This window comes from Sinohyriopsis cumingii, unplaced genomic scaffold (genome assembly GCF_028554795.1).
Source record: "Sinohyriopsis cumingii isolate HCF-2022 unplaced genomic scaffold, ASM2855479v2 utg002530l, whole genome shotgun sequence".
In the NCBI taxonomy this organism is placed as follows: Eukaryota; Metazoa; Mollusca; class Bivalvia; order Unionida; family Unionidae; genus Sinohyriopsis; species Sinohyriopsis cumingii.
The window spans coordinates 143,067-169,062 of NW_028316239.1; the positions used below are offsets into that span (position 1 = coordinate 143,067).

Below are 25,996 nucleotides of genomic sequence, written 5' to 3' on the forward strand. Positions count from 1 at the left end.
CAGAAGGTAAAGAGTTAATGTATTTCACCTATGTTGAATCATGATTGGACAGTGCCATAAGTGGTAGTCAACAGTTGATTCTGCAGTGGAAGAATGATGTGGGTGTTTCTAGTATGCACAACACTGTTGTGATTGTTCATAGTGGTTTTAAAAACGTCAATACTTTGCTCACACTATGCACCACTTTGCTGGTTAGGGCAGCATATACAGCTGATTTTAGTTCCATTGGGTACAAACATCTTGAATGTGTGTTTAGTTAAGTTTAGGTGCTCAATTTTGTGTCTTGATTATTCCTGCAGCAATTGTTCTGTAGTGAAAAAAGCTGACAGTTCTTCTGATCCTGCCAAGATGTAACATTGATTTTCATGCCTTTCTTGGCAGCTAAATTTAAAGTGTATGCATAGCAACCAATATGTGGGTTACATACCGTTTATGATGCTGTGGCAGCGATGTTGAAGCATTGTCAGGATATTTATGTAACTAGAGATACCAGTGCATTGTTATATCCAAGTTTGCAGCTTCCTGTTATGGTGTCTTTGAATTTCTCCACTCCAAATCCAAGACTGTATATTGTTGTTGTTGTTGTAGGGCTTAACGCCATTTTTCAGCACAAGGTAGGCTATACATGGTGGCCAGTATTAATGGTGGAGGAAGAACCCGGAAAGAACCACCGACCCACGAGAAGCTACTGGCAAGCTTTCTCACATAACCACATTAGCCGAATCAGAGACTCGAACTGACGCAGACAGAGGTGAGATGGCAATGATCCGTAACGGTGAGCGCTTAAGACCACTCGGCCACTCGGGGCCCCCAAGACTGTATATAGTTTTTATCAGCCAAAAATGACCAAATTATCACCAACTGAATTTAAACACCGTTAAAACAATCAGTTGTAGGTACTTTCACATTCAATAGAAGATGGTTTTCTTTCCACAAGATAATTGCAGTTATAAGGATTAACTGTTAGTCATACTGGCTTCTTCCTGTTATCTAGCTTTTAGCAGTTGTGCAGATTGGCTATTGCTGACCAGAATATGAAAAGGGGCGTTTATCCTTGGGAGCATTTTGCTTACATTTTTTAATTGAAAATAAAACATGATCATCCAGTTCATTAAACACATTTACTAGTACTGGTGAAAATGATGTATGATACATGATGCCAAAATCAGAATTTAGTTAATATTAACATAATACCAGCAGTTGTGAACTTCATTAGTTCTATATTTTGTGTAATGAAACGTAGTCTTTTTAAGTTGCATAAAAAAATGCAATCCTAAGTTTTGATTGTTACCCCCCTGCTTGAATTCTCAATAACATCAAATACAATGTTTCGACAACCAATCATAGCATTAAAGAAAGCTAATTAAAACTTCAGAAAGTGTCAGATTTATCTGATTAAAAACCAACCATTTCATATTTTGAAAGAACGTATAACGGTCATGATTCACATCTCAATTTGGTTAATATTTTTCTCCTGAAAATAAGAAATGTATTTCAAATTCAGGCTATATCCCATCCCACATCTGTCTCTTCTCTCGGCATAAGATACCCCCCAGCTCTGTAACATAATAAGCAAATTGAATGGAAGTCTTTAAATTACTTAAATAAGGATAGTTCCTATTAGCTCCTGGCCACTGTTGCACTTCACCGTTTCAAAACAAACACTGTTGAATGAAAATTTATTTTTTTGGTCACAAATCCAAACACTGAAAGTGAGAGGTTATAAGTTTGTGAAAATGAACGTGGAGAAATGCATAGCTCTTAATTCCTGATATTATTGTGTAAAACTTTTCTGGTAGTATATAAAGCAAACAATATATATTATTTTTATTTAACAAGTTAATAGACAATTAGCTAAATGTAACGAGAAGTTTTATTGGTCCTAATTCAAGGCTGAAATAATTTATTTCTAAAAAAAATCAAGTGTTGTTTAAAGAACTAAAAATTTTCACCCCCCTGCACAGATTGGAAGTTAAACTTCTTAAATCAGAATTCTAGCATGTCATAGGAAATGCTGTGAAAACATAAAGGGCTTCTGTTTAATGAAGCCACTTTATTTGGGATACTATCTTGTAATGCAAGAGCTCAAAAGACATGAATGGATGAGGGTTAGATAACAGTGGTCCATCTGGAAATGCTAAACTTTGATACTATTGTTTTTAGTACCCATGTTTCAAAAGAACATTATGTTTTGTATGAAAATGTTTTTTTTTTTTTTAAAAATTGAACTTGTAATTTGGGTTGAGAAACACAATCAGGTTAAGTTGGGATATTTTCATGTAAAATTTGTTTCTAACAATTCTGTTCATCAAGCAAATGTTTACAAAAAACTATTACACTATAGTGTTACAACTGTAATGTCTGAAAGTAAGTAACAGATAAAAATAAGTTTTGTAAAATTCAACAAATGGTTTATATCCCTAAAACACAAAGTGTAAATTAAAAAGAAACTTGAATCTACAATACATGCATTGTGAATTAAATCCCAAAATAACCTGAACAAGGTCTATAACAAGTAAAAAAAAGTATTGATTATTCTGAATTAATTTCAATCTTTAATGTGCTGATGTACCAATGATTTTTAATGTGCCAGAAGACATTGTCTTGCTGTTTCACAATGATATAAAAAAGAATCTCTTTGAATGAACTGACAGTAATCACAAAATGAGTTTTAGAACAATAAGCAGTTTGCAATTCCATTGAATAATTTAAATAAATCCAGTGTCAAATTATAACAAATCAAATAAATTCCAAAATGACTGGTAATCAGATAGGTATGAATAATTTTGATGTAAAGAGCCTTATACAACTAAGGCACAACAAGAGGACCAGGATGTGGGTCATTTTCCATCATTTTCTTAAACAAGGATAGCTCTGATGACTTAAATTTTAACAAATGACCCAACAAATTTCAGGTAGACCATGTTTGTTTTTTCAAACAGAAAGACTAGTGTCCTGAACTTGTATCCAAGTAAATATGTTGCTTACAAATGATCATGATCTTAAAATCTAGTCATGGAGAAAAATGATCATTACAGTCTTCAATCATGGAAATAGTTTAACACACAATATAGATATACATAACAGTTTTTTTATATTAAAATGTGTATATTTTATGCAAAAATGAGACCCAGACCTGCCAACCCCGACAAGTCTGTCTCAGTAAGGCAGTTGATTTTTTTTCTGTACGATTCATAAGTTTTCAGGAAGGGTGTAACAGAATATTAAGTGCTGTTGTAAAGCTGGAATTATGTTGAACTGAAAAGTTTGTAATGTATGCATAGACTTTAGTTAGAACTAGTACAGTTGCACAAACCCTACTTCCAAACCCTATGCAGCTCAATGACTTGTTGCTACTCTCAACTTGACGTAATTCTTGGAAATTCTTTTCCATTTCACATGACGACAGCAATGATATCTCCTGCCACAAGAATACTCAAATTGGCATGTGATGTCCAGTAAACGTAATTGCGTCCTTTCCAGCTTTTATTCACAAGAATCTGAATACTCCTTTTTATTCTTCTGTGTTGATTTTTTAACACTTTTTAATAAGCTTATTTTCCCATTCATCTTAAACATGGAGGTATAATATTAAACAAATTCCAATAAAGCACTGGACGCCATTTAAAAAAATTATGTAATCAACAGTTTGATCATGCAGACACTTTGCATGAACAAATATTTGCAGTTTAAAGCATCTGGGGTACTACTGTTAAGTTTTTTACTAATTTTACTAGTTCTAAGATGAAATCCGGATACAAATAAAACCAAATATCCAGATTTTTCGGCAACGATCATTTCTTCGTAGTTTTTGCTAATGTCGTAAGTCCGTATTTTAAGGGTAATTTTCATAAGACAGCAAAATTGTAAGAGTTGGCAGTTCTGCAGATCATACATTTTTAACTTTTGATGTTACCCTTAGCTTTTATCACTAACCCGGCATCACCAATCAGAGTACCAGTATACATTTTTTAATGTGCTACATTTATCTTCAAAATAAGAAAATAGATATTTGCTGTTTTGCAGTTCATTTAGTATTTGACAAGAATAACCTGCTACGGTACAGTTCAGTTACTTTTTTCAAATCTCCACGCATTGTGGTGAGGAGTTTAATCCGATCCACTTTCGCTCATAGTTGATGCTCCAGTCTGTGACAAATACCCACAAATCACTACTGCATTTTAATAACTGGACAATAAACTAATTTCAAAAGTTTTGTATATTTAGAAAAGGTTGGTTGAGTACTTTTGCAATAATTTTATACATTTACTTTAATTAATCAAAGAAATTTAACAAACTTAAGCATATAATATCCCAGAATTGCAAGCATATTTTTAAGGTTGCAGCAAGCTTGTCATGTAAGATTGCAGCAAGCTTAGAATTAAAACCGTAGCAAGCTTTACTATTACTAGCTTGTGCAAGTTAGTAATGGGGAAGCTTGCGCGTGTTTGTCATGGAAGTTTGCAACAAACCTGACCTAGCTAGCTGCATCAGAATAACTGGTAAGGCATAGATAAAATTATTCTATACATGGTCAAATACTTCCATTTTTATAGCCCTTGATGTGCGAAAAGTATGTAATAGTCAATATTAAAATGAAAATGTTAATTTATGGTGAACATTTACCTCTTTGGCAAAGGCATTTCATTATTAGAAAATCACTTATCAAGCCCAAATAATATCAGTAAATGTTATTCAAGATCATCCTTTAATGACTTTTAGTTTTACCATCATTTTTTAAAGGCACATGTCAAACGAATGGCACTTAAGAGAGCTTTAAACAACAACAAAACAATTTGATGAAACTGATTAGGTACCTTAAGACATTTTGAAATAAAATAGCTGCCATCTTCTTTGAGAATGAAAAAAATTAAATGTAACAACCTCTGAACAATTGTTGAATTTGATATGCGAAAGGAAAGAAAGACCCTAAGAATAAGGAAAATGAGATTCACAATTTTATCTCATCACCCTATTGTTGATAATTGACAGCACTGCATCGATTACTGCAGTTTGGCAAGCACAGCAATACATAATAATGATCTTCAGAGTTGTCATTTCAATAATCGGGTGATACAACATTACAAAGTGATTTTTTTTTGACGTACTTAAATCGTAAAAGTAAAATAGAATTCTACCACCAATCTACAGTCCCGAAAACTGGCAAAATATAGCACACTCCTGAGTTTACTCACCAACATGGTAACTCCGTGACCTCAAATTATCTCTCGGGTTATATGATCAGTAACTGCAGAAATATTGCTTCAGCAGTCAATTAAATTTTCAGAATTAACGTGCTAAATTGTGATGGTTCAGCTTTGAAAATTGCGCGTATTTTTTTTTTTTAATGCGATGCTACAATGGTGGTTTTGTGTTCTTGCGCTTCAGATATGTTGTGCGTATGTTTAGAGTAAGTAAACCAGTTTGCTGACCATGAACAGGGGAAGTAACTGCCTTTAATGGTTTGATTTGATTGCTTTTTAAACAAGCAAAATTCACAAAGCTCAATTCTTTATTGAATGTTGGCAGATAGGGATGCATTTCTCACTTTCTCTCAAAGAAAAACAAATATTGTATATGTAATTTTTATTTAGTAAGTAACTGACAATTATTTTATTCTTCTGGCAGCATACTGTCATTGAAACAAATATATGACAATTCTTTTAAAAACGTAATGCCAGAAGATATATTACAAGAGTTGCTGAGACTATATTTGATGGTGCAGTCTGTAAATAGCATTTACAAGTACTTGACATCAAATATCCTGCTGTATTAAGTTAGTCTTTAAATAACTATGCAATCAGCAATTACTGTTTATTTTACAGGATTTTACTAAATGGAATTCTTCATTCAGTTTTCCATGTCTGTTCTACATTAAAGTTTATCCACTGTGCTGTTGCTTGATGAATGACTTCAGATGCACTCATTCATTCTTTGCAATTGTAAATAAATTCACAAAAGATGAAAAATGTGCATTTGTAGATGAAACCACATTGGTTCATGCATGTTTGATTCACATTTATACTGGGAAATTGTTTGATCATTTTGTAGCCATACCTCTTGAAAACATTGTTGGTCTGGGTTTATTTATTAATTTTTTAAAAGTTGAGCTTTATCATACTTAGATCTGACACTGATGAAGGTGATTGAACTAGTTATATAGTAAACATTGTATGGGATGACTTTGATAATATCTTGGTTTGTTTATTTGTAAGGACAAGCTTTTGTATAGTTTAAAACTGTTTTACTTGTAGATTGAAATATTTGTATTTTTAGGAATATACACAGATTAAAGACAACCAACAGTTATTTTATAATTATAATATGTCACTCACTTAAAGAATTTCTTTTACATGCCAAAAGCTAAATTGTTATCTGACCTGGCTGATATTTTAAGCAAGATGTATATTGTGGAAATAAATAACATTGCGTATTAAACAAGGACATGAAATCAGTTTAATTTGAAATATATATTAATAATGTTTCTATTTAAGTTCAGACAGAAATGCTGGAATAATACATGTTATGTATGTAGCAGCTAAGTACATCTGTTTAGCATTTATGCAAAAATTGAAAATGTATATACATATATTTAACTAGAGTGCAATATCAGATACTATGAATTAAAAACAATATACATTTAAATTTGACTTCTTTCTTACTGCACATGATGTACATTTATAGTCAGAATGTATATTCAACATTTCAACAGGTACAGCATGATCTTGTGTAGGAGCTGTAGCTAGCTGCCAACTTTCAACTGTCATGACTGACTAAATTAAACTGCAGGCTTGCATGTAGAATTTGAGATTTTACAATCTAGCAGACTTAATGAGAAAAATTCCTTCTGCAAGCTTGAATTTTAGTTTTTCCAAGCTTGCAGACTTGGAAATTTTTTTTTTGCAAGCTTGAACTTTGGATTTTGCGAGCTTGCTGCAAGCTTGCAGACTTGGAAAAATTTCCTTTGGACGCTTGTGGAAACTTGTGCGAGCACCCTTACTAGCTTGTGCAACTTCAACTAGCTTGTCATAAGCTTGCAGCAAGCTTGTGGTAAGCATACATTTTGGATTGGGATGTACTTGAGGAGAAGCATACCTTCTTGAGGTTCTCTTGAACAGCACTAGCACTACTTTATCCTACTGTTACAAAGGAAAATTAATCCTTTGAGATATGGACATTTCAATTCCAAATTGACAACTGCTTCTGTTTAAAAAAAAAAACAACCAAACCAAAAACGATTGGAATGTGCACCACATACATACTTACCTTAGCCATTAATGAGTAATGGCACAGTCCACAAAGCTAAGTCAGTGCAACTTTAATCAAATCAGAACAAGGTAATTGATTGGAGGCATACCCCCCCCCCCCCCAATGAAATGATTGCTCTCTGATACAGACATGACTTCAGCGGATGCTGAAAATGGTGGTCTGAGATCTGGGACCTGAAGTTTTCCCGGACAAAAGAAATAAACTTGGCAGAAGTTGGTCGGAACTCTAGCTTAAAAAAAAAATGAAAATTAAAAGTATTCCTCTTTAGTCTCAAGTTTTGTTTCTTATTGTGTAATGTCAAGAAGTATATGCAAAATTATGCACAAGCAATGTTACTTGAAGCCTACTGAAAGTTTTGCTATATACATGTTAGTCAGACTGGAACAAAAGTCTAAGAGCCAGTGCTTTTTCATCTCTGGATTTGGGTACCCTTCCACATAAGTATCAAAGTTGCAAGACCAGAAGTCAGATCTCTTTCAAAGGTTTTTCACCTTATTAGTAGGAAAGAGAATTCCCAAAGTCATCTTTTTGAAGGCTTGTTCAATGAGACTCGAGATGGCTGTTCTGATGGTTGGCAAAATGTGTTCACACACATTGCACAACTGGTCCTTTACCATTTGATTGATTTAGCCTCTGATTATAAAACTACAATGTGAACTGACTTGCAACATGTGACTCCACTCCAGTGAATATAACGTTTGATACAAGCCATGAATTTATTTAACTTCGGTTTTGCATCCAACAGTAGATCCAAACAGCTTCATGATTCCAAAAATGAAGAGAAATGTATCCCACATAAAAAAAAGAATAAGCCCCAAAATTATGCAAGGTATGATGAACACATATTCACGCATATAAACAACACTGGAAAACAAATTGGCCTTGTATGTTTGGGATACAGGAACATTATGTTCAACATGTTTGGAGCTCCCTGATTTTGCTGATACGTTCAGCACCTGATGCAAGGAACTTTTAGGTAGACCCAGTTTAGTTGCATGTAGAAAGTAAAAAACATTTAGCATGCCATTAACAAAAGTTTGATTGTTTGAAATTAATATAAATTTGACTTAACTCATTCGGCCCAGAGGGTTTTGTCGTTTTTGCCTGAAATGAGAGTAGGAAAGACATTTTGGGGGCTATTTCTGAATACATCGTAATCCATGAGACTAATGCCTGCTTGTATTAGAAACATAATTTTCCATTGGTTATTTTGCTTGCGCATGAGCAGAAGGGTAAAATGTTTTGTTTTTTTTTTACTTAATGGACCTATCATTTTCGTATGGAGACCGCTCTTTATTCCAAATGCCCGCCTTATCCTATTTTTTGCAAAGGTTCAACTGTCTGCAGTTCAGACTGGTCTGCCTTAGATCTGAGGCCAAAAGGTCTAAAATCCAGACACAAAATTGCATTCTGACCATGAGTGAATTTTGTGTTGAAAAAGAGGTTTTTCCCTCTGTATTTTGTAATGCAAATAGAACTTACAGATTATTTGGTATCATTGTAGAGCTATATCTGTCTGTTTTTTTGTAATACCACCCACGTTGGTGTATCTTAAATGACCTTGATGCTGCAGAGCTCGGAAATAGGGTACAGCCTCAACATGTCTAAAGGCAGGATTTTGGCTAAATGAGTTAATGCTGAAATAAATAATTAAAAATTAATTTGGAAAATTGTAAACTCAGAGATCTTTACAGGTTTTAATTTATAGCAGATTTAGGTCATTCTTCATGTCCATATATTTGTTTTATTTTCCATGACTGACAGGCTTTCTTCATTTGGCAGCCTCATTGTTCACACCATGTGAAAATATATTCCAGCCATGCAAGTTCTTTGTGCTTCTACTTATGTTTTGAAATTTCCAATAGTGAGTTTCAAAAATAATCACCAAAAGTTGTATTGACGTTAACTAAATTCTCCTTTTTTTATGCATCATGTGTCCAAATTTGTTAGCAATCTTCAGAATTAAAATATTAACAATCGGCTGGTTTTAAATCGACACCTGCAAAAACTGAAATATGAATAAGTTCATAAGTGGTAAAATAAATAATAGGTACTTGATTTTTTAGCTTCATGGAGGAAAACGAATGAAGGAAAGCAAATTTCCATTAGTGGGTGCAGACTGATAGTGCAAAGTCAAATGAGTGTGTTTGTTATCTACAGCACACTCTTGTTAAGAAATTAAGGAATCAGTGAATCAAGGGTAATTATAATTGATGTTTTGGCCCAAATCTGTGTGTATCTAACAGATGCACATATCTTAGTTTCTTTGTTCCAAATGGGTCATATTTAAATTTCACGTGTCAAAACCTGAGGGTGCATGTCTATTGAAAACCCTGTGACATGTCAGTCTATAATGTCAGCCTGCCCCTCCACTACTAATATGTGGGAGTGGTTTAAATCGCCTACTACAAATCATAGGGAATCGAAAAATCGCATGAGCTGTACTGTACATTTGCCTTTACATGTCCATTGCTAGGTCACTGATCAACACCACAAATGTTAACCACTGTATAGTATGTAAAGGTAAAAGTATGAAATTGACAATCCTATGGTGGCTTTTATGGCATCAGGATTTTTCTGTTTGTCAACTTGTGGAATAAAAACAATAAAGTCAGCGCGAAAACAATAAAACCTACTACAGCTGAAATAAAATATGTGATGGAATCTATTGGACATCCACTCATCTTGGGGGAAATCCACTACTAAAGTGTTCACTTGATACTTTGTCCCAGTGTCTGCATCCACTGGATTGAGTTGACAGTCTGTACCCCACGATGTATGTACGGTATATTGAGTCGACAGTCTGTAATCCTCGATGTATTTACTTTATAACCTCATACGCTTATTTTACTGTCCAGTCTATTGATCGGTAAGTGTGTAATGGTCTTCCAGAGACATTGTAAATTATTCTCAGTTGCACATTAGACTTTTAACGGTCATGAAACATGAAACATGATAGCAAATTCATACTGGTGAGTGATTGGCAAATATAATCCATGGTGACTTTGCATGCTCTATTGATGAAGTTTACATTTTTCATTGAGATACATTTTTCTTGCACTGTTCATTCTGCATTCATGAAACTTACTTGATGCTTTTATTTTGGGGAACAACTCACTGGCAAATCAAGATGATATGCACCAGCTTTTTAGTGCCAGTGGTTACATAACTTTCTTTGTTAGTCAACTGTACATTGGTTGCTTAATTAGCTGAAAACCCATTAAAATGATACTGCATAGTGAACGTTTTTGCCATGTTCATTATGATTCCTGTCTTGTCTGTTCTTGCAGATATCACTGATGTTAAAATTTTATTATTTGTTGAAATAATTCTGGTTGTTAGGTTTTAGAGTCCTGATACACTGGTGTACAATTTTGTACCAGTCTTCTGCATCAGAGATTAAATGTGCTCTTTATTATGGATTTTGATGTGCTGAATTCAAATATGACAAAACAACTGCTTGGCTACTGTTTCCAAGATATTTAAGTTTTTAGATTTTTTAATCGTAAATTGTAAACCTGGGTCTTTTCATGTGTTTATTGTTGCTTTACATGATAATATTTCACCTTCCTGTGTATGTATCACTTTAAAAAAAACAGCAAAGGGGTTATATAAATAAAATTATTATGAATCAAAAAAGGCAAACAACTATTATGTGTATATAAATACATAGTTTAGTCTTTATTAAGTGTCTGCTCTGCACTTCTTGGCTTGTCGCTTATGTATTCAGTAAATGGAGCATCTCTTGTCACTATCCAGCAAGAGTCTGCAAGCATTGATGGGCTCCATTTGCCCTGATAGTGTTTCTCCATTGTTGCTATGTCCTTTTGAAATCACTTAGTGCTCCACAGTTTGGTGGGAAAAAAATTAGATGAGATTGCAAGAAAGGCTTTTATTTGCCTTGAGGAGGTTTTCCACCAACTCCCTGTAATTGTATGCCTTTTTCTTTCTGAAAAAATATGTTGCCAGTAACTGGGTGGTCAACGGCATCATCTCAAAGTTCATGAATCTGAAGACCATTGAAGACAACTTCATCTTAGCTTCAATTAAAATGGCAATTTTTCATGAAGGTGCTTAAAAGCTGCAGCTTGTGTTTTGTCCATGGCCTTGATAATCTTCTTGATCAGACCCAGCTTGATTTGCAAGGGTGGTAACAAAATCTTACTTGATTCAACATGTGGATGCTGAATACTTTTCCTCCTAGGCTCCAATGACTGTCAGAGCAGCCATTCTCTCTTAATGTAGTGGGAATCTCTTGCACAACTATCCCCTTTTGCAAATAAAACAGCAGTACTTTGTGGATCCAGTCTTCAAACCAAGCAAGAGAGCAAGAACCATTAAATCGTAATAAAGCTGCCACTGATGTTGGTTGTAGTTTATGCACATCAAAAGTTGTTTCATGTTTTCATAGGTTTCCTTCATATGGACTGCATGACTAACTGGAATTGATGGCAAATCATTGCCATTATGCAGCAAAACACATTTAAGACTCATCTTTGAGTCGGTGAACAGTTTCCACTCATCTGGTTCATGAATGATTTTGAGGGATGCCATCACGCCATCTATGTTGTTGCAGGCTACAAGATCAACTTCCATGAAAGTAGAATGGGATAAGGTCCTTTTAATGGACATGGAACATGGAAAACCTAACATACCTGCCAGGAGATTCCACTGCTGTCGTTTGGAGCCCAACAGTTCTGCTTTGCTCTTCGTTTAAAATTGTAATTGGGACACAGTCCTATAATAGTAGATGTAATATTCTTTCTTTGTTTTGTTTGTAATGTTTTTAAGTGATTGTTTGCAATCACAACTTTAAAATAATCCTTACTGATTAAACTGATTTACTTGTCTTTTATTTTCAGAATTGACAATACTGCCACCCTTGAAGCAGTATTGGGTGATCAAGGGCAGCACATTGAACCTAACATGCAAACACAATGGAACACAAACATCTCAAGAGCATTCCTTGAGTTTCTGGAAGAGCAGCACACAAATTGTGACAGGCAATGGTGTCACAGTTAATACTTTTGCAGTTGCAGACACTCAAGATGTAACACGAACCATCCGCACTTTGGTCATAACCAAATCAGATGTCCAGTTTAGCGATGGTGTACCATACAAGTGCATTTTGGGTCAAAGTATAAGCAACTTTAAGGGAGAAGCACTTATTGAAGTCCGAGTATTAGAATGTAAGCAAGTGTTAGATGTATCTGCTGTACAAAGTTGTACAAAGATATCTGAACATCATAAAATGTATTCAGTTCCAGTTATCCAGGGTTGGGTAGGCAAGTGTGGCAATTTTTAGAATAGGGGATCATTTATTTTAAATTGAAGGGACAATTTAGATATAAAGTGTGATTTTTTTTTTTTAATGGACACTGAAATTTAGAACTTCATCTGTTATGAACTACTATTGAAAAGTAATGAAAATATGTGGAATACATTGGGGAATAAAGTTCATTGGAGAGATTTTAATATGTGGCAGGGAGAATACTCCCTCTTTTACTGTCTAGTTGAAGCTCTGTTAAATGCAGTTGTGCTTGATGCATAGAATGCAGAACATCAGATATGTATTTGCATTAGTATGCACGATAAATCACAGGAATCATTTGCTTCCTTGTGTTGAATTTGATAACATTATATAACATTTTTATTGTTAGTCATTGTTCCTAAGACAGAATTTATAAGTGAAATGGTGAGCCCCATGTACTTCGGGCAGGATCTCAATATCCAGCATTATAAATAATGTTATTTATTGTGTTGCCTGAAAAACATTTGAGACAATGGTATTGCTTTTCCTGTGTCAGTTTCATTGCATTTGATGAAGGCATCAGTATAAAATGTTTGCATTTAGCTCCGGTTGTTTGATAAAGAAATTCCAAGCTTCCAGGAAAATGGGGGAAAAAGTCGGGAATGAAAATAGGTTTGTTGACTAGGGAAAGCACTATTTTGTTTTTAAAAATTGGATTAAATTGGAGGGCAAACGGGGAATTTTCACATGACATTTTAGGTGGATCAGTTGCATAGAAAAATTTATTAAAAGTTTTAATTGAACTAATCACAAGTTTGATTTTTTTTTACTTAAATTGACAGAATATTTGGTAGTTGTATAGCTCTTCAGTCAGTTAATGTAGAATTGCCATGTATGTCACCTGTGTATATGCAATTATCATTCAGCATGGTGTTCAGGCAGCAAGTCTTAGTTTGGAAACTGCAGAAATGACTTTACGATGTTTTAAGTTTTGAAAGTTAACTCGTCTCGACATGAACTTGAGTCAATCAGAAGCTCACCTAATCTTTTGATACAGTTGTAGTCCCATTTCCCTGCCAACTTTGATCAATGATTGATTGCAACAACACAGCACAAGAAGGGGAGTCAACATAGCTCCTTGATGGAATCAGGTTGTGTAATGCCCCCCATGTCTATTAAAATAGACAAGTTACAGTAATAGCTCGAGTGCTATCGGATTATCAGCTTTCTGAAACATAGTATTGGATTGCTGCTTCAACTTGATAAGTGAGGGAACTTGTGGGACAGTTTCATTATGTTGTTCAAAACAAAGCCTGAAGTCATCAGAGAAATCAATTCTCCTTCTAGTGCTGCTGTGTGTGACAATTTGCTGGTGAAACAATGAAAATTAAAGCACCCACTTTTTGCTTCATTGACATTACCTCAAGCTTTGAATTTTCTTTTATTTAAAAAATAAAATTGATAACCACATGTATGCTTGCTGACTGGACCGGCTTAGTTTGGATCTGCTTTTTATATTTGGATTATGATACGTTGTGTGATCTAAAAGGCATGCTGAAGTTGAAGGCTTTCACTTTGACCAAGCCTCTCAAACTTAACATTTGGTGCATGTGAGCACCAGAACTATTTCCTTTGCAAGTGAACCCTGAACCAAAGTTGTTAATTGTGTATGCAGTAAGTTGGTGACTGACAGTCACAGTACTGAAATGGGGATAAAAGCAACTGAAGTGTTCTTTTTACATATGTAATATTAATACAGCTCGAAACGGGCAAGAAAATGTAACGTATAATATCAGCAGCAGCTGAAACATTTAGATGTATGGGTTAGCTTCCTAATCAGACGATGCCCCATTGTTTATTTTTTCAGCAACAATTATTTTCATTTTGTTTTATGTTGAAATACATCCAGAACTGCAATGTGTTGTATTTCTGGTCACTTTTGACACGATCCTAAGCACTATACAGCTTAGAGGTCATAATTTGATATTACCGAAAGTGAATCATTATTGCCCTAACAATGACTATTATTAAATGTTAATCAGTAAGAAAAAAAACATGTCCACACTATGAAGACTACCTATAATGTAAAACAAGTTAAAGAAGTTTCCAATGTAGCAACACCATAATATTCATGGGACATATATTCACATACGATTTAGCTGACATTCTTTGAAAAATGATTTGTTACTACCATAAGTACTGTAATAAAGTCCAATGATCTCTAGGGCATTTCAGGTTTTCAGCAATCTTCTGAAAATGAGGAAAGTATTTATCTACTTCTTTTTCCTGAAAAGAGGGTTCTAATTTAATATATATTATCAAAACAACGTGTATAAAGGGGCAGGGATAGTGTTTTGTGCTTTCCAAGTCTTCTTTTAATCTTCATTGTATTTCCCTTCTTTCTCTCTCTCCATCTGCCTTGGACATGAGGGTCATTAAGGTCCTCGTACTAAGACTTTATCAGCTGACTGATTTAATCTTGACTGACTTTTAACATCACCCGAGGGAATGGTGAGTGATGTTAAGAGATTGTCACAGATTTGGGACAGGTTTTAACAGCGGCTATCCCTCTTCACACTGATGTAGGTAGATTCTTTAATTCTCCACTAACCAGGCTTGTCCAGGATTTAAGATTTTTACTGAATCCCAAAATTACATTATGGCTGCATATCTGAGACAATTGGTTAACATCTCACCATTTCCTCAGTTGATGTTTACGGTAGAGATTAAATCATTCTGCTGATGAAGTCCTTAGAATGAGGATGAAAGATTCAGATTAGCTTTCTCTGTATTGTTTGTGTATGTGATTTAACATTTAAAAATATCAGATTTGAATAATTCTACTTAACAGTAAAGTTTTCACGTTAAGTAAATAGCTCAGGACAGTTGAGAGTTAAATTCCTTTGTAAATATTTTGTTGTTGTTGTTGTTGTTGTGGGGTTTAACGCCATTTTTCAGCACGATAGGCTATACATGGTGGCCAGTATTAATGGTGGAGGAAGAACCCGGAAAACCCCGGAAAGAACCACCGACCCACGAGAAGCTACTGGCAAGCCTTCTCACATGCCCACATTGGCTGTATCTTAGACTCGAACCGCCGCAGACAGAGGTGAGATGGCAGCGATCCGTAACGAAGAGCGCTTTAGACCACTCGGCCACTCGGGGCCCCCAAATATTTTGTTAATATGTGGTTGCAAGGATTGCTTGTTTTTTTTTTTTTCTTCTCCAAATTCTGATTTTTTTCCCATTTCACATCCTGATTTTCATTCCGCTTAAGGTGGCAGGTTTGTATTATAAGTTGGATCACAGTAGTAATGATTGAAACTTGTAAGGCTTTAGTCAGTTGATGTTGTAGATATGTAATATCCATTCAGACACATGAACATTATCATAAGTTTTTTTTTTTTATTGGCAAGAAAGGTTAAAATGCAACCTAATTTACCAAGATCACTTTGAATCAGCATTAAACATGCGGGGCACTTAAATACAGTCTTGACAATAAAGAAATTAATTTTCCTGACAATTTATTTTCGCAAGAAAAATAGTTTTCATTAGTATTGTACATAAAATTCTTTGTTGAGAGAGAAAGTAAGTTATTTTTTTAAATATTGGGATATTTAGGTCAAAGATAGTATTTGCCATGTTTCTTCTATTTTATACAAGAAAATACAACTTCAGATTTGGAACAAGAGAATCCACGGCATGTTATTTTATATAATGTATGTCATTTATCCAGGTGAGTGGTATCTGGACTGCTTGTTGATTGTGCACAATGTTCTACAAATTATGATACACTCACAGATGGTGAGACATGGGATGAAGGGGCAAAGGTGATTTGAGTAGGAAATGATATATATGAAACTTGGACAGTAATGCTTTACAGCACGTTTCTGTTTATGCCATTTATGTTTTTATGTCTTTTAAGTTAAATCTGCAGACTATGACATCCCTGCTGAAAATGAAAAGAAAAAAGACACAAACGTACCGGCAGAGGGGGAAAAGTTGATCATCGAATGTAATGCTAGTGGAATGAATCCAAGTGACACCAGCTTCACTGTCACCACAAAATGGCTGAAGGTTTCAGAAGGCAAAGAACAATATCTAGACAACAGTACAAAGTACACAATCTTTACAGAGAACAGGACGCTGGAAATTTCAAATCCAGGTGAGATTCAAACATGAAAGTTATTTGTTAAGACACTTGGGTGCTTTATTCAGCAATTCTGAAATATGTTACCAGATTTATTTTAAAAGAAATTTTGAAGAGAAGTTTCCCAAGTTGATCTAAGACTATCTCATACATTTCACCTAATAATAGAAAACTTTTGCTGTGACTTAATTTTTCCCCTTGCCGTCAATGGCGATATAGCCAGCAAGATTTAGAAAAAAAGTGTTTGATTGGCTGAAAGGAAGTCAACTGTACATACCATGAAGCAGTCATGTCAGTAACTAAGCTACAAATGTGCTAGAAACAAATGACTTTCAGAGCATGATTACTATATTCACTGCAATGCATCTACATGCTTTTTTCAAAACGAGAATAAATACAGCTTAGTGTAAATTGGATTTTTAGCTTGCAAAGCCAAATGTGTTTGTTATAATCCTATTGTCCATACACTGTCGTTATTTACGACTCAGAATCTGCTTTACCAATGCACATGATTTTACAGGGAGCATTCTGGTATTGAAGTTTTATAGATCAGTTCAGTGGATGCTGATTTGACATTGAATATGGCTGTCATTACTAAAAGTAGAAAAACCTTTAAACAGCTTCTCAAAAACCGCTGAACAGAATTCAATAAAATTTGAAGGAAAGCATCATGTCATGAAGTCCTTTTAAATTTATATAATGAAGTTGATCCACTATTAAGTATGGCCATCATTATAAAAAAAATAGAAAAATCTAAAAATAATTTTGTCTCAAAAACGAGAGATGCTGCCAGGGTGCAAGATTGATCAGATTTTGCAACATCTGTGTGAATTTGTATGCTTGGTGAGCATAGCTGCATGAAAACTCCTGCAAATTAGTTGAATGTCATACATATGAAAGTTTACTATGTGCAGTATGTAACTTTTATTTAACTGCTTATACTTAAAGTGCTCGTCTCAACATAAGTCACATCCATAGAGGTATCATAGCACTTGTGACCTGGAACACGCATTCAGTTGTAGTTTGAACCTTGCAACAAGGAAGTTTAAAACATGAGTGTTAAAAGTATGGGCAACCTAGAAAACCTGAAATGGCCGATTCCTAGTGTGGTTCATCAGATGACGATTTTGTTTGTTAAATTCTGCTAATAATAGTGATGATGATAATGATTTTAAAGTTATGAAATATATCAGAGCATTGGAGCTGTGAATATGTTAATGGAGATACAAATGAGTGATTTTGAGGCCAAAAATGGTCTTAAATACGAGTCTGATGTACATGCTGGGTGGGAAAAAATATATGGCATGCCAGTCAATCCCTTTTTCAACAATATTTTGAAAATGTAGGAAAAGTAGAATACCATGCCTAATTAAAATACAGACAGTTTAAAAGTAAAGTGCAATTTTCATTTCTTTGCTCAAAAAATTTTGACCTGAGGGATCTTGTACTTCCAGCTATATAACCCTCGAAATGTTAAGATATACTGAATAAATAAAAATCATATAATGAAATTAAAAAGTAAAAGTATTTATTTGATAAAACACCTTATTCTGAACAAGCCGATTATGACATTGATAAACTTAAAAACCCTAATGCAGCATTATCAAACAGAAGAGAAATCTGGCATAGTAGTCAGTAAAGAACTGATTAAGAAAGCGAAAATTTTGCAAAGCTTATGCTAGTAAAACTTTTTTCGGATCAGAAGTAACTAAAAGATTTGACCTGTGTAACCCTGCCAAACTTTATGATTTTGGTACGACTCTCATTAGGGATTCACAGATAAATGCTGCGTGCAAGAAATATCATGAATTCATCAATTCTCAATTGGCTTGATTCAGGAATAAAATAACTTTTATCCCGTTAAGTGCTAATCACTATATCTGCAGTGGCTACCAGTGCCATTAACGATCCAGTATTGCTAGTTGCAGTGTTATAGAACTAGATCCAGTTGTTACAGTTTGCCCTGTAACATGCATTTTAAAGTATTTGATCTATGTTGAAAACAGAAGTTTTACAAATTCTTGTGAAGACAAATAGATCCAACTGGAAATGTTAAAAAGAATGGCACATGTACATACAGCAACTGTAATTTTTTTTTAAACAAACATTGAATGAAGACAGCATTTTTTGAATGTAGGAATTTTTGAGACATTGAAAGATAAGCTGTATTGCAATTTGTTTAGGTTCATATTTTTTAGTGCATTGCCGACACCATTTATCGTTTACCATTTTACTTATCTTCTGGATTAATACCATTTCGTAATTAAGCTACCCTACTGTTACATGTATAGGCTCTAATAAATAGTAACAAAAGAAAGAGTGAAAACAACAAACTTTGAAAAATTTAACAAATTTATTTCCCTGGAAAAACTCTGTAAAAATGAAAAAGTAAGAACTTATGGGTTGTAAGAATTAAATCCCCCCCAAAAAGAGTAATTGACGAATTAAATACTAGAATTCCTAGTAATGAAATGTTTTAATGAATTAAAGTTCTAGTCCCGACGAAAAATCCAAAAATGGAAGGCGATGATGTATATACTGTAGTCAGTACAATGCTGCTGTTTACATTCCTTTGTGAACCACAGAAAATAATATTCCGGTAATCAAATTACGAATAAAATTTAAATAAATGGCTTTGTTCAAGAATTCTGTATGAACACTCAAATATTTCCAGGAAAAAGAATTAATCTTTTAGAATCCAAATAATTTGAATAAAAATTGACATCTAATTCCAAACTGCCATGACAGACACTCTACAGTGTAGGAGAAAAACCAAACTGAAAAATATCTCTATAGACAGCGGTATAAAACCTGACTACAGTGAGATTTCAGAAAACCCATAATTGCAAAATAGAGGCTGTTGCCATATAAAAAAATAACTTACCCCTAGTATGACCTTGATAAAAACCAATCATTTTACTCTCGAATAAGACCACTCCCAATGACTAGTGGTTATAGCATCTGTCTCGGATGCGGGAGGTTGTGGGTTCGATCCCCAGCCAAGACATACTAAAGACTGAACAAAAATGGTGCCAGCAGATGCCTAGCTTGTTAAAGCTATGTTAAAAATCCTGAATTACACACACACACACTCCAGAATATAAAAAAAATAGTTATTTACTTGTCTCAGTGATTTCTGAATTACAGTCGGGAACTAGGTCAGAAATGTTAACATTGTTTCGATTATTAGGTATTTATGAAAAGATTCAGGTAAAACTGAATTTTCTGGAAAATATCAAATCTTTAGTAAACAAAATTACATTACATTGACATGTAATGAGGTTAAAAATATTTTTTTTAAACTTAAAAACAGACAAATAAATTAAATTAAATATAAATCAAATCAAATATACATAACACTACAGTTAAATTGTTTCACCTCCAAGGAAAACAAATATATTTCACAAAAAGTGAAATAATAGATTGGAATGCACCAAAAATTAGCCTTGCATTCAGCCATCAAACATTGATCTACATTGTGCTTTATGCACAGTTTTCTGCAGGTTTTGCAATTGGTAATGTGCACATGGGCATGTATCATTGCTTACAGTTTACCTGTCCTATGTGTACTATATAATAATATTATTTTATAGTACATGTATTGCATAAATTGTAGGCAACAATATGAACCATGGCCCGAAGTTGTCTAAAGCACTCACCATTATGGATTAGTGCCATCTCACCTCTGTCTATGGGGGTTCAAGTCTCAGGATTGGCCAATGTGCTTATGTGAGAAAGCTTGTCAGTAGCTTCTCGTGGGTCGGTGGTTCTTTCCCGGGTTCTTCCTCAATTTATACTGGCCTCCATGTATAGCCTAACTTGTGCTGAAAAATGACATTAAACCCTGCAACAACAACAATAATAGAAGCCCTTGTGGGCATATGGCAGAGAGGATATGAAAGAACAAACTACTAGCTAAAAGCACATAGATATTGGGAAAATTAAGATCACCCCGCAGACTACAGTGCAGGAATACTGTAGACTGTAGACCTGCAAGCTGCCATTGCTGAAGCATTGTGAGTTTTCTTGTTGTACATAACCTGACTTCCTCAGTAGGAGATCAGTGACAGTGAAAGAGTATTTTCTGTCATGAGGAAAAATAAGACCGACTTAAGCGCTTTTTTAGGTGCTGAAACTTTGCAACAATTTTAGTCACCAAGATCAACCCCCCTGCAAGAAGACAACTGTTTAAAAAACAAATTTACCATAGCCCAGTTGAGGAAGTTCAATTCTGCCACAGCATATCATGACAAATAGCTTGAAGTTTGTGTATATTTGTAAATTTGAACATGTAATTTGTGATGAGGGGGAAAATCCTGGCAGAATCTCTGAAACAGATCAAGAGAATTTGACCTAATTTGAAACAACACATCCGGGCAGAAAGTTATTTCACTTTTGTTCAGTTATGAATTTAAAGATGGGCAACATCACAAACAAATTTGGCAGAAAGTGTGATGGTAATCTGGGCTTTCAGTTTTGTACAGATGATACTGATCAGCAGTCTTTGAAGCCTGCCATAACTTCAAATAGACATTTCTAAACTTTTTCTGCTCAGAAACCACTCTGCAGAATTTGACAAAATTTGATGGAAAGCACACCATAATAAATTACTTAAATTCATAGAAATTATGCCAGTCTTCCATCAGATATGGCCTCTACTGTGTAAAATATGGAAAAAAACTTCCATTGACTTAGTCTCAGAAAATGCTCAGCTAAATTGTTTAAAGATTTTTTTTTAATGATTTCTAAAATGCTTTTTGAAAGAATTTTGAGCAAATTTTGACAAAGTGTACAAGCTTGAAGGTCTTTCACATTATACAAATGATTCCTATCCACCTTCAGATATGACCACCATTGTTAAAGGTAGAAAAACAGCTATACAGCTCTCTCACGAAACTGATATACAGAGTTTAATTAATTTTGACATAAAAGCATCCTGGCATAGAGGCTTTCAGTATATGACAAATAGTATGATGTGTGATCGGATATGGATGCAGGTATAAAAGCCTGAGAAACCACAAAACAGTTGTTTTTATAACATATTCAATCAACATTACAGGAATACATTTCTAAAGAAACATCCAACATACACATACATTTTTAGTCAGCTCATCTTGCTTTTGGCTATTAGGCAGATGTTGGCCAGGTGAGTGATATTAAGCCCACTATGGCTGCGTGTTGTTGTATTCTTGGTTAAATGTGAAAGTCACAGCATATTTGTATGTATTCTGTTATTATGAAGTATGTGTTTGTTTTTTCAGTGAGGGAAGATGCAGGGGAGTACAGATGTGTGTTGGTCTTTAATAAGGACGATAAGGCTTCTAGCCAGGAGGTGCGCTCTCCACCATTTAATGTGAAAGGTTAGTGCTATTATGCCCCTCTTCTTCACAAAAGTTGCTATTTACTTATTGATCATGTTCATTTTTGTGAGTGTATTTGTGTTTGCATGTCTGCATGCAAAACTTTGCTTTTATTCTTGCTTGTAGTATGGTGTAAAAATCCTTTAATTTTATAGAACTACTTCATTTCTGGTTTCAAAAGATAGTAAATAAATTTGATATTAAACCTTTACATAACATTGATGAAAGTGCATATAGATAAATAAGCCTGCTTTCATCCTAGCAAAATAAATTTACAATACATTTCCCATGCACTACAATTTGCAATAGACATGGTGGCTGTGATTAATTGAAGTTGGTACCTTGGAGCAGACAGACAAAAGGGAGTAACATGTTCTTGAAGTTGTGAGAATGGATGATAGAGTATACAGTACAGGTTGTGCAGTTTTCTGTTTCTCCATGATTCACACTGGGAGTGGGTAGTGATTGAGTCTGTCCATCTGTCTCTCTCAATGCATCTTGATGTAGCTGACATGGCTTCACATAGAGAATATCTCTGCTCACTTAACAGAGTCACATCCACTGATCACTGCGGAATATAGGTAGTGTTGATATTGTGGACATGGTTTTCAATTGAATACCTCATGAATGTATCCAATAAAATTTTCAGAGAGATGTAGATTGGGGCACTGTGTTTTCTATCTTGATGCCTTTTTAAATTAATGGACATGTTTTTGTTGCCAACAAGGTTTTCACTAAACGACTTCTTGCATCTAGTTGCAGTACACTCGTCGTGTTTTACAGATCTCCCTCTCAGCAGACCTGCCAACTGTTAACGATTTTGCCATAACACTTGTGGAAATTACCCTTAAAATACGGACTTGCAGCATAAAAGCACAAATTAACGGAAAAATGATCATTTCTGACAAATTTGGAACATTTGTTCATCTGTGTTTGATTTGGATCTGGGTTTCTTATTAATTGGTCAAGAACTAGATTAACTTTACAGCAGCACATCAGACACTTTAAACTACACCTATTTGTTCATGTGAAGCATCTGCATGATCAAGCTGTTGATCATATAATTGTTTTTTTAATGGCGTCCTGCAAGCGTTACATGTTTCAAGACAAAAGGGAAAATAAGCCTTTTCAAAAGTGCTAATAATCAACACAGGAAAAATAAAAAGGATTATTCAGATTCTTGTGAATAAAAGATGAAGGGACACAATTATGTTTATTGGACATCACATGCCAATTTGAGTATGACTTGTGGCAGGAAATATGATTGCTGTTGCCATGTGAAATGGAAAAAGATTTTCCAGGAATTATGTCAAGTTGAGAGACAGCAAAGTCCACGCATACTTTACAAACTTTCCAGTTGAACATAATGTTTATCGTCGCTGCACATTCCGAATACTGAACTTTTAATTACATTTTCCAGCTTTAACAGTGTATGATATTTTGTTACACCATACTGAAAACTGGTCAGACTTATGGCAAAGAATCAACTGCCTGTTATAGAATGCACGTGGGTCAGAGAGCCTGTGTAAAAATTAGGTAAATGGTAAAAGTAAATATGTGCCTAGTTCCTGAGAAAATGTGTCATATGGACATGTATATTTGTGTCGCAAGTACTAAACAGGCTGGCCTAACAGTAGTTGCATGTTGGATAGCACTAAGTACATTTCATTGTGTGGAAACATGTTAAGCAAACAATTTAAAAGTGACTAGCAGAATGAAACCTGCTAATTCTTACGTGTGATTTCTTTTTTTTTATAATGCAGAACCTTGTATTAAAATCACTATAATCTGTGTATTTTGTGAAACACCAAAATTTCTCTGCATTTTTTGCATGGAAATCTTTAATCTCTTGCAATACACATATGTGATTGCAGTTTAGTGGGTGAGTCTTGAATATTAAATGGCATTAATCTGCACTATATACTGCATCTGAACGAACGGGTAAGTTCCACACGCTGCAGTGATGTCCATGTTTATGTAATTATATTGCTTTGACTTCGAACAGGAGCAATAAAACTCTCTGCACTATATACTGCATCTGAACGAACAGGTAAGTTCCACACGCTGCAGTGATGTCCATGTTTATGTAATTATATTGCTTTGACTTCGAACAGGTGCAATAAAACTCGATCCATTCACTACAAACCACAACGTGGGCCATTCATGATAACCACACTCTCCTATCTGGGACAGACACAACATAAAATGGATTAAGGTCTACCATGGGAATGTGGACTTCAGAAAAACATGATGCGTGTACTGTAGTCCTAATGAGAATAATGCCAATCTGATTTCCAGTATGGCTGCTGTATCAGCCAACTTGATATCTGGCTGGTCCTAAATCAAATTGTGTTGATCTGTCATGCAATATGGCTGCTATATCAGCCATTGTAAAATTCTTATCACAACTCTACATGAACAGAAAATCATATTAATGTAGGGTTTTCACCAGAAGTATTATGATGTCCAGTTGTTTTTCAGTGAAAATGGTGCTAATCTGACATCCAGTATTGTTGGCATCTTGAAAATCTTGTCATTACTGCTTGTGAATGGATGGCTATATCAACATGAGGTTTACACCAAAAGACATGTGATTTCTAGTTGGTCTTAAATGAAGACTATGCAAATCTGACATCCAATGGACACCACAGCAGCCATTTTGAAAATCAGTTATTGCTACTCCTGAATGGAGCAATATCCTGAAAGTATTGTTTGCATAGCCTTCTTATGATGCCTCGTTGGTTCTAAACAAAAATGGTAGCAGTCATTTATCCAATATGGCCGGCATGACCACTGATTTAAAAATCTTGCCATCATTACTACCTCCTGCATTGACTGATATTACTGCTACACAGCAGCCATATTAAAAATCTTATCTCTGCTCCCAAATGGATGGTTATATAAACGTGAGCTTTTCACTAAAATAATGTTGTCTCTACTTGTTTACAAATGGATGGCTATATCAACATGGATCTTCACCAGTAGATTTATGATGATACTTAGTTAGTCCTAAATGAACATGATGACAATCATACATCCAATATGGCTGCCATTATAATTGTCATAAAAATCTTGCTGTTACTAATTCCTTTGAATGAATGATCATTATGATGTAGGATTTTCACCAAAAGACTTCAAAATATCTACTTTGTCCTAAATGAAAATCTTACCAAGCTGACATCCAGAATGTCCACCTCAGCAGCTAATTTGAAAATCTAGTCACTACTGAAGAATATTGGAGATGTTTGAAATATGCAACAGTTAAAAGGAAGAAATGGTCTTAATTTCCTTTGAGGGACTCTTTTGATATTATTTTCACAGACAAATTCTATAATAAGTGAAATTGGTGCAAATTAATAAATACCTTGCATCTGTTTGGCTGAGCTTGTTATCTCTGGAGTCAGATTTCTTTTCCAGTTTCTGTACAGCTTGGTAAATCGGTTTATGTCATCAAGATTTTGGATGTTTTTGATTATGAGAAAGCAACTCTCCATATTAATTTGCCTTTATCTTTGGAACAAATTTCATCAAGCTACAGTAAAACGAATAAAATCAGCATGGCGAAGTTTGGTAGATCGTTAATCTGAGTAATGTTCTTAAAATACTATATAAGCCTGCTTAGTGACATGGTAAACTCTTAAGTTATAAAAGCAGGTGAGCAGTACCAGGCCCACATGGATCTAGTGTTTTTTTAATACATCTTGGTGATGAACAATGTGCACTCTACTTGCAGACTATTGGGCAATCATAGTTACAAACTTTAATCCAATTCAGTGCTATTTATAGTGTGGGATCAGCAAAATTGATGCAGGACAAGTTTGAAGTCAGCTGATCATTGTTCAACTTCAGACCTTCCATTCTGTAGTATTATCTGGTGGTATAAAGTGCCATAATCTTTGATGCTATTTTCCACCTTGCAACACTGTAGGAGAACAGTTATCTTGGGAAGATACAATAACTAGAATA

The 25,996-nt window shown here is 34.6% G+C and overlaps 1 protein-coding gene across 2 annotated transcripts in view; it reads left to right on the top strand.

The window, feature by feature from the left end:
* LOC149770178 (neuroplastin-like) overlaps nt 1-25,996 on the top strand; it is a 45,583-nt gene that overhangs the window by 7,938 nt on the left and 11,649 nt on the right. Inside the window, exons 2-4 of one of the 2 annotated variants that reach the window (XM_089949274.1) lie at nt 12,132-12,458; nt 16,446-16,685; nt 21,932-22,030. In XM_089949274.1, coding sequence (XP_089805400.1) covers nt 12,132-12,458; nt 16,446-16,685; nt 21,932-22,030 — 666 coding nt within the window. The remainder of the gene's footprint in view (nt 1-12,131; nt 12,459-16,445; nt 16,686-21,931; nt 22,031-25,996) is intronic. The other variant, XM_089949275.1, reaches the window with a different exon arrangement.